This window comes from Ixodes scapularis, unplaced genomic scaffold, assembly GCF_016920785.2.
Source record: "Ixodes scapularis isolate PalLabHiFi unplaced genomic scaffold, ASM1692078v2 ptg003078l_1___fragment_2___debris__unscaffolded, whole genome shotgun sequence".
Classification (NCBI taxonomy): domain Eukaryota; kingdom Metazoa; phylum Arthropoda; class Arachnida; order Ixodida; family Ixodidae; genus Ixodes; species Ixodes scapularis.
In genome coordinates this window covers 1-10,485 of record NW_024610294.1, presented here as the reverse complement: position 1 = coordinate 10,485, position 10,485 = coordinate 1, and the positions used below count along the sequence as shown (strand labels likewise).

At 45.1% G+C, this 10,485-nt stretch overlaps 1 protein-coding gene across 1 annotated transcript; it reads left to right on the top strand.

Annotated features, from left to right (window-relative positions):
• Window positions 1-525: 525 nt before the first annotated feature.
• Window positions 526-6,261, top strand: LOC120842774 (hyaluronan-mediated motility receptor-like). Its single transcript, XM_040213947.2, has 5 exons — window positions 526-847; window positions 2,421-2,474; window positions 2,984-3,032; window positions 3,824-4,000; window positions 5,961-6,261. Coding segments are annotated over exons 1-5 (408 nt in total). The 5' UTR covers window positions 526-845; the 3' UTR covers window positions 6,087-6,261.
• The last annotated feature ends 4,224 nt before the right edge of the window (window positions 6,262-10,485 follow it).

Sequence of the window (10,485 nt, the reverse complement as noted above, 5' to 3'; positions counted from 1 at the left end):
TCTGCTACCGACTTTTATGCGCGTAATATGCGGAATAACTCAATGGATATGCACTGGCAGATGAAACAACGCGTCCACGGCACCAAAGTATCCGCGGAGTGTAGCAGACGCTCCTGCCGGCGACCGGCGTCGTATGTGCGTCGCCGTCAATATTTTGTCCGGCGGTAATCTGGCCAATCGCAGCACGCCGCTCCGCGGCAGATCTGGAATGGCCAGGTTTTGGAAATACGCGCCGCGGCGCCTTCCAGGGCACCGGCGAGGCCAGCGGGTCGGTTTAGAGTTTTGGTTTTAGACCGAAAACAGAACGAACAGAAAGAAATATATAAAATAAATTGCATTTTATTTTCATGGTGCCGTGAAGACGTTTTGTTGAAATTACTGTTAGCGGACAAAGTTTTATAATGTATTTTTGTATTAATGAGAGTTCCCACCACCTAAGCGCTGCTGCCGGTGGCGACGCTATGCACAGCGCCGCTGATGGTGGCGACGCTAATGTCAGCGCCGCGAAACTGGGACTGTGACCGGGGGTTGCCGCAGAAGTCAACGGACAGGGTAAAGAAGGACACAGACAGAGCGCTGACTCGCAACTAATTTTTTAGTTGCGAGTCAGCGCTCTGTCTGTGTCCTTCTTTATCCTGTCCGTACCGCAGAAGTCAACGGACAGGGTAAAGAAGGACACAGACAGAGCGCTGACTCGCAACTAAAAATTTAGTTGCGAGTCAGCGCTCTGACTGTGTCCTTCTTTACCCTGTCCGTTGTCTTTTGCGCTGTTTTAACCTTTTATTAATTATTTATTTTTTATTTTAACGTTTTTTTTTTTAACCTTTTATTTAAACCCGGCTAACATGTAAGTACACCCTTCGCCTCGACGGATGTTTCTCGCGTGCTCTAGCGCGCTTTTCCTCGCGCCGAAGCGAACCCTTGCAGCGTAACGATCCGAGCGAAAGACCACGGAGCCCGCTGTGACAGGGGCTCCGGAACCGGGGGGGGGGGGGGGGGGGGGGGGGGGGCGGGGGGGGCAGGGCAGGGATGCGTGCGTTGGCAGCGTTCGTTGGCAACGAACGCTGCCAGCGTTCTCATGACCATTTCTGTTCCTGCATTCGCTGTTTTCTAGTTTCCTGACGTTTCATTTCCGCCTATAGTTCTTGCGTCGAACGTATCTTTTTGTGCATGTGCGTTAGTTTGCTTTTAGCAGAGCGTAATGTAGAGGTGTAATAATTCACGCCCCCTCGATTCGACGGCACAAAGCGAATCGAGGTGCCGTGGTCCTTTTATGTGTGTGCATGTGTGCTTGCGTGCGTACGTGTATGCTAATACCACGACTCGCGTGCCAAGGCGTCAACAGTTTAATATCAGTGGCACAGTGTTACCGCGCTGTGAAGACTGGCCAGAAACCGTCCCCCCCCCCCCCCCCCCCCCCCCACCCCCTTCCCTGCCTGCCCAGTAGCGTAGCCGGCTCCCTGCCCAGTAGCGTAGCCAGAAATTTTTTTCGGGGGCGCTGAGCTGGGCTGGGATATTCATGACTTCGGGTACGGAGGGGGTTAAAGTATTTGTGTAGGCAGGGCCCGGTTAACCTGAGGGCTGAAGGAACTGCTGCCCGGGCACAGGTGTCCTCTCAACTACAGTGCAACCCACTTATGACGATAATGACAACCCGAAATTTCAATCGATAGAACCGATTATCGTTGTATCTGGACTAGAAACTTATCATTTCCAGTCTAGAAACTCTGGAAACTGATCGTAATAAGCTGTTCATTATTATACACTGCATCGTTATAAGTGGGTTGCACTGTATTGGCACATACGTTTTGTGCCATTTATTTACCATGGATGTAGTCGTAGGACGTCTTAATTCCCCCACGGCCGTCTTTATGGTTGAGAGTTTTCCATTAATTTTTCTTTACCGCAACCTTCTTAGTGATAACCTGTACGCAAAGGCGATTGTTTCATATTTCCATTTTTATTTTCCTTTTCCTGAAGGCAGATCGGCAGTTGACTAGTCAAAGTGAGAGCATATTCACAACTCGTCCTTTGACGATCGTATCGGGTTGCAGCTCGACCAATTGATGTTGCGAGCAATTTCCTAAACTCCTCTGTAGCACGTCACGTAGCTGAAGCGCCATACTGTATAGGCGTACGGCTCGACACCTAAAAGTTGACCGCGGTGTAATAGGCGATGCTAGAGCTCAGTCAGACAACTATCTTAAGAGTATCTGAGCATTGTGTTGGATGTCTTTTTAGGACCGAGAGGGAAGTTCTCTGGGAGGCCAAAATTTTCGCTTTTATGCTAGTAAATGAACTTAGACAACCAAAAGAATGAATGTGGGTTGTATCATAAAGGACAAGGATTCCAGATAGACAAATCGCTCAGAATTGTGGTAAAATTTTTCAGACCCCTTTAACTTTTATATTGTTTTCAGGGAGGTGAGCATACTCCAGAAACGACTCGAGGACTCTTGTGCAGAAGCCCAAAGGTGAATATGTCTCTGCCTTAAAGCACTATACATGGATTTTAAAGAGAGGCACACTTTCTGAAATGGCCTTTAACTTGGATAAATGCTATGTGGCAAGCGCAATGCGCTATATTTTAGCGTGCAACTCGGCACTTGGTTAAAGCCATAAAAACGTTTACCTCTGCGAGCGGAACTGTAGGCTGAATTCTACACCACTTTTCTCCCGGTTTCCCCGGCAAATACAAGGGTTTCCCCTTGTATTTGCCGACATTTGTTTATTCGATACCTACAACACCTTTTCGGGGTACTATTGTAGAGGGATACACATTGCAAAAAAAAAAAAAATATATATATATATATATATATATATATATATATATATATATATATATATATATATATATATATATATACATAAACAAGAATTTAACACACATTATGTGATGCACTGGATACGGCACTTTCGTTGTAATGAATTCTGTGCCGCTAGCTGATATGCTCACTTCTTCCATTTTGTATTTTGTATGCAGGTGGAAGAACGACTATGAATTGCTGCAGGCCAGGGTCGCACCCTTCCAGGTTAGTGGGAAAGGACTGTAGCGTTTTGCCAGAATAACGATCGGAAGGTTCGCAACATGGTGTTTTCCGACTTGGCAAGGAATAGACTCAGAACCAAATGGGGCCTTGGGATTGTTACTTATTTAGCGCTTGACTTGGGTAAAAGCACCTTCTGAAATTCTAAAAGAATGCATTCTCACCCCTCCCCTTGAATTGAAAAAATAATTTCTGGCAGTAACCAACAAACCCTTTCCAAAGGTTCATTGTGCAACACCGCAGCCGCCATGGTTTGGTCATTGTTTCCTGCGTGAAGCGTGCAGTTAGATTTCAGCTCACACCGAGGCTGACACAGCACTCGTCTCCAATGCATGCCCAAAATAACACTCTTGAGCAGTTACCAGAGAGCACACACTCTCAAAGAGGGTCTATTGCAGCTGAAGGATTGAACACCAGATAAAATTGCTTCCACCGTTGTGGGTAGGCATTTTGAGCCAACTCGCTTCACACCAGTACTTTTGGAGCCTGGCTCCAAAAGCGCTGGCCTACGAATCCCCAGGCGGAGAGTTCAAATCCTGGCCGAGGTGCTTACAATTTGATGAAGGCTCGTTGGCAGAGAAGGCACCGGTAATTGAGATTTCAGTTGCACATCAAGACCCCTGGGGGGTCGGAATTAATCCTGTGCCCTCCGCTGGGGTGTGCCAGATGCCCTTGGTCGGTTTAGCCCGTAAAACCCCAAAATTTTGATGGGTACAGTTTTCTCATTTTCTTTCTCCGAACAATGACGATGTGCGGTGGCACTTCGTTTTTTCTAGTTGCAGCTGGAGCTTTATGACGTTGAGAGGCGCCACCTGGCAGAGAGAAACCAGGCTACCGAATCGGAGCTGTCCAAGTTGCACCACAAGTTCTCTGAGCTGATGGGTCACCAGAACCACAAGCAGAAGATCCACTACCTCACCAAAGTCACCGAAGAACGGCAGCATTACCAGGCGGCAAGTAGCCTTTTCAGTGTTGTAGCAATAACCGCTCTTTTGTCAATGAGTTATGAATCACGTGCTTAATTGAGTACTCCCCAGGGTTAGGCACCCATGCCTTTTTCTGTACTTTGCGTAACTTCTACCTATGCATGGCGGATTCCTAGAGGTTTTTACAAAACATATCATGCTGAAATCCAGATTCGAAAAATTCTGTATCTTTTAGGCTATTAATATTTATAGTTTGGTTCTCAACCATTCATGTTTAAGGACCTCTTTGCTGGCAGAAGTGATGGGGGACTCATCCACTGGGGAGGACGGGGAAATAATGGACGATTACGATAACAAAAGTGTAAATAAAGAACTCGATGTATGCAAACTTACTTTGAAGTACTAGAACAGAACCATACTCACTTGCTGTGCATGCAAGACGGTCAGCATAATTTTAATATTGTTTGGTTGAGGGCTTTCAGTACCCTAAGAAGGCGTTCAAAGACCCCGAAGGGTCTACGGACCCCCATTTGAGGACCACTGGTTTAGCCGATGCAGAATTAATTGACCTTTTTAGGAAATCGCCAGTTTAAGAGGTTCTGGTATGAAAATGCGAGCATGTGCTCAAACAAGCGCAAGCACTGCTTCGACTGAGGTACCTACACCCTGCTGGCTCCATTGTCCAGCAGTGACCTAGATTGGGCTTCCCCAAAGTCCCCTTTGTTCCTATTGTGGCTTATCTTTTGCCCCCAAGTTAATTCTAATACCCCATTCACACGGCAGCAAGTATCTACCTTTAGCTAAGGTCCCTTAGCTAAAGGTACTTTAGTAAATGGCATTCAGTATCACACGGTGAATAAACGGAGGATGAATGTGTGAATAGGTAGTACTGGCCATACTTTTTGTATCGGCCTTGTCGTAACGATTTGTAGCTCGTGAACTAGCATAAACGAGGAAGAAAAGCCTTTTTCTACATGGCGGATGAGCTTGGAGCGAGTGGTGCAAAGCGCACCTTGAGGCGGTCCAATGAAGAAGCTGAGGTATTGTTTTGAAGTGAAAGGTTTGTCCACGAACGATTTGCGTATGCTGTCCTGTAAAAGGTTCGCAATCTTATGCATTTGGCCTCCTCAGACCGGCAGTGCATTGCAGCTGCATGGTGGGCCCAAGGTTTCAGACGGTGTTTTGAAACTCAAAGAACTGGTAAAATACTGCTTCGAAAATCGTTACCTAGTTTGTTCTAGTTACCGTTTTGCTTTGCTATACAAAAAGCCACTGGCAGCAGGCATTGTACAGATTCACTCTAATATAAAATGCCTCCTTTCAAGACGTTTAAAAATGAGAGGCACATGCCAATGCTTGGATTTGCGTACGCCGTTGTGTTGTATAATTGGCTGTAATATTGAAACGGACACGTTCAACAGAATACATGGTGGCTGAATCTGCTAGCATGAGTGTTTCTCACTAGCATATTGCTCCGTGCTTGTGTTCAGGCTTAATCCAATAACTGCTACTTGGAAATATTCAATTTGTTATAAAGCACTCAACAGCATATATCAGTCATTTTTTTATTTCGAGTTCATGGGTGAAGCGATGAGGCGAGTTGGCGAGAGCTCCCTTCAACATAAGCCCTCCCTTAGTTAAAGGGACCTTTATGTGCCGTGCGACGGCCTCCAGCTCTCTTTACTAAAAGATCCTTAGTTAAAAGTACCTTGAAGCTGCCGTGTGAAATGGGTAAAAAACTTTCCTGCCCTCTTCTTCCTAATGCGCACATTGTTTCGTCCTCAAAATCCTGGAATCCAGTCTTCCACCAGGTGGCAACATGGTTGGGCAAAAGGTTGTAAGGTTTTGTAAATACACTTAAAACAAGAAGGAAGTCTGGATTTGGTAATCATAATCTGCTTTGAATTTCAGAGGTGTTGTGTGTCTCGTGCCTTGACTATTTTGGTTTGAAACGCCATCTCACGTGCCCATATTCTTGCTCTTGCAGGGGGTCCTCAAACTGCAGGAGCAAAACCTCAAGCAGATGAAGCTGATCCAAAAGCTGGAGCTTGAAGTCAAACGTTGCTCTCTCAAGCCCCCTCTTGCTTCTCATAAGGAAAACCTGTTTCCGTGAACTGCGCACTGATCCGATTTCGCATACACCTGTCGCTGCTCCTATTGTAAGCATGCAGCCTTCAAGCCAATTGGACTGGTATTTATTATACCAGGATTTTTACTGTCATTTTATTTTTAGATTATATATGTGAATTTTTAAACGTGCAGAATAAAAAGTATAAGAAAACATGGTACCACTTCGTTCTGTTCGTGTACATGGTTTCGAAACCTGCAAGTCTACAGCCCAGAACACCCATGCTCGTTTTAGAAGGTAAACTCGTAATTTGGAATAAGTAATATATATATTTGAATACTTGTTCATCGCCAGTCTGGCACGAATGTGAAAAGTCCATCAAACTGGGGTGCCTTTATGTGCGCTTTGCTTAGGGTGATGACATCTGGTCGTTAATGTTCTGATCGCTTATTTTCCTTCCTCTGTTTTGAAGCTTGTGAAAATCTGTCCCTGCACGCACTCTTCGCTCTGACTGTGGTATGGCGACATTTTTTTTACGGAGATTTCTTTGAATTTTTTTTAGCATGTGCTGTCAGCATGGGGTACAACAAAGGATGGCATCCTCTAGACTAGAGCCACCAAAAGCTATGCTTCAGAGTAATGCTTGCCCATCTTGGGGCTCAAAAATCTTAGTTGCTACCTGAAGCTTTATCTGAAGTCTCAAAAGAATGCTTTTTCGTCCTCTACAAATGTTTTAACAGTTCATGACTGAGCAAAGTAATATTACACGAGTTTCCTAACACCGAATCTAATGCTGAGGAAGTCGCACTTTCGAATCTTGACGATCGGCAGTTGCATCTGCTCTGTACTAAGCACCAAGATGCCGGCGTCGGGTGTAGGACAAAGTGGTTTTGGACAGTATGGTACCAAGCGTAAAGCTGGACAAAATGGTCCCAAGTGATTTGTTGACTTGGGTGCTCTCTGAAGTTTTAGTGAATTGCTACTCTGGAGCTTCATTCAACATTTTTGTTTCATATTTTAGGAAACAGCTAAAGAAGTTAATTTAAGTTGTATTATTCCTCACGGCTCTATAGCACCTATTTGAACAAGCCTTAGCATTGTGCAAAGCATGGAGCTTGGAAGTCTACACAATACATATGCATACACTAAAAGCGCAAGGTCGCAATGCACTTGCACTGCGATTAATTGGACGAGTCGGTAATACCACGCAAAAACGTTAATGCAATTAGTATGTTTTGTCTTCAGCACTACTTTAACATACATCCTGCTCCTGTGTAATGCACATTAAAGACCCCAGGCTAGCAAGTGGGTACAGCACTGCCAAACTTTCTCCACTACAGAACAAACCAGTGTCGCCGCTCCTCAAAGGTAGGCTGACCTTGCACTATAAACACAAACATCAAATATATGTTGTGGCATGTATATGGCACATTTTTCTTCTCGCGTTGATTATATCAAATATTATAGACACATTATTTGATACATCCAGTTCATACATATTATTTCTATTCCACTGTATATTTTTCCCTTCAACTTAACTCGGCTACTGGCGTGCAGCGCGTCTTGAAATGGACATGTGCAATGGCCCAAATTTTTAATAATTTCAAGCCAGCGTCGACTGCCGGGACAACCAGCGCTGTGCCGCGAAGAAATGCGGCGTCACGGGAGAGATTAAGCGCTTTCTCGTAAAGCTCTTTCTGTTGCGAGCATCGTCTGCTAGGCTATTCCGTGGACCGCACACAGCCCCTGTTCATTATCTGCTGGCATAGCTAACAGTCTTTAAGCAAAGATCTGAACAGCGCTTGCTTGTGTGATACTGCTTAGGCGTGGCATAAACCGTGTGTCATCTTGAGTTTAATTTACTTTTTTTGTTCATTTCATGTTTGTGTTTACTTTTGTGAACACCAACAAAAATGAAAAATACAGTGACACGACAAACTGAATGCAACGATAAATTAAACTACATACCGCAGACAATGCTGCGAGGCATCAAAACCAATCCATTGCTTTCACCCTGACACGTGACATTGTACTTTCCCGTGCAGTTGTACCCAATGGGAAGGCCACGTGACACACTTTTAGCGATGAACTGGCCAAGATAACACTCGTAGCGTCGGCTGCGGTACAACACAAAGTGAAACGGAGTATAGACGGGGTTTTCGATTTGGCTTGGTGTTTTGTATTATCAACTGCATTGTTGCTGTCATCATGTAGCCAAGTAGTCACAGTTTTCTTCAACGAGGTTGGTTTTCTTTGACCAGTGGGCGTGCGCACATTTTTATGCCTCCTCGAGGGCCCATAAAAACACGGGAACGCATTGTGAGAATGTCGATGGGCGGCATGACGCAAAGGGATATAGAAAAAAGTCGGGGTTACACAGGCTAATGTCAATAGGATTTTGAACGCATTTCAAGAGGAGGGGCGTATCGCCCATGCACTTCGACATCGCAAGCGCCCTGCCCTCCTTTGCTACAAAGCAAGGGCTGTGTGTGGTCAACGGAATAGCCTAGCAGACGACGCCCCCACCAGAAAGGGCTTTGTCAACACCACTTAGAGCAAAGGCTGCAGCGCTGTGAGTTGCGACTTCACAGATTCACGACGAGTGGGCCGACCTGAGAATATACAATTTGAAGCTTCTATTCGTAGTGTGAATGAATGCAAGTATATGTGTGCATGAAGCTTTCACAGCTGCATGTGTCCCTTACTGAAAATTATGCTTTAAGTTTGCTAAGTTTGCCTGCACTCGGTTAAATCAAAACTTGTGCGCTTCGGTCTAGGCGGCGTCTTCGCCTCTTTTAGTCTTTTCTGCATTTAATTTCTCGTCTTCGTGTCTCCGTTTCAGATTAATTACTTTATGAAAAACGTTCCCCAGTTCACCTGCAGTTTTGTTTTTATTATCATTAGTTTGCTTCTGGTAAAAAATACATTTCAACACATTACGTTTTTCGCTGTGGCTAGTGCTACGTCCGGACGGAGCACTGAAACGCCTATACCTAACCCAACCCCCCCCCCCCCCCCCCCGCCCTCCTCTCTCTCGCCCGTGAACCTAGGGAAGGCGGAGATTTGGACGTAACTTCGGTTACGTCTGACGTAACGCTACACACTTAGTACATTTTTTCGTGCTCCAAAAGTCCACATTTTTTTTTTAAATAATCTTTTTATTAGCTTCACATACGAATTCAGTAACCACACGTCATCACTAGGGGTGTCGCGAACTTTTGTCGAACCGGATTTTTAGGTCGAACTTTCGGGGTTCGACGAACCTTCGAAACTTTTCACCATGCAGATTCGACTGGTTCGACTTTGCGGACAGTGTGGCCAGACCTTGATACACGCATGTATAGGTTTGGAGAATTTATTTTTATGCAAAGGGTTATTTTATTTTATGAGCACTTGCAATTAAAAGAAACCAATTCTAATCACTGAAGACATTAATAACATAATTTTTTTGTACTGTATTAACAGAAATAACAAATCAGCGGTGCCCTTAATTCATCCTTTAGCCATTACCATCCAATCCGAATCCAAATTGCCAGCCTGTCGCGCATGCGCACACGTGTCAAACCTCAATACAAGGTTCGTCGAAATTTTCACAAGAGGTTAGCAAAAGTCGAACCTGGTCGAACTCGAACCTCGGCCGGTTCGCAACACCCCTAGTCATCACCAACTTGATTGTTGCTGTTATGCATTTTGCATACAAAACACCAAGCCCAATCGGAAACCCTGTCTATACTCCGTTTCACTTTGTGTTGTACCTACGGGTGTCGCAAACTTTTGTCGAATCAGATTTTTTGGTCTAACTTTCGGGGTTCAACTGGGTCGAACCGGTTCGACGAACCTTTGAACTTTTCACCAGATTATCATGTTTTCTACAGCGATCAAAGTACAAATGTTGTCTTAGTTTTGAGTAAAAGCCTCAGGATTTGGTAAGGTCACGTGTCTAGTTGTCAAAACAGGGGAGTGCAACTTTCTATACCGCCCATGGAACGCAAATTGGAAAACCCTGGAGGCCGCAGCGCCATTTGAATCCCCTGGTATCTGGTGGCTGTACTAAAATAAATATGGCAGCACAGCGAAACCAAAACCGAAACTGCACGGCAGCGCCATTGTGTTTGGATGGATGGACGGTGCTTGCGCCACCTAGATTTAAAAAAAAAAAAATATATAAGGCAGACTAAAGTTCCTTCCCAAGGAGAGCTACGCCAGAAGGATGTACTACCAAAGTACTACCACATCCGATATCAGGGGTTCAAGACAGGCTGGATGAAGAGAATAAAGGCCATAGATTCAAAGTACGGTGGGGGCACAATAAGGCATCTGGCGACGACGGAACGGGAGTGGGCGAGGACAATACGGACAGAGGTGACACGGGCCGGAATAGAGGACTGGAGAAGGACAATGCAGAAGAAACAGAGCCTCCAACTGTACAGGAAACACAAGAAAG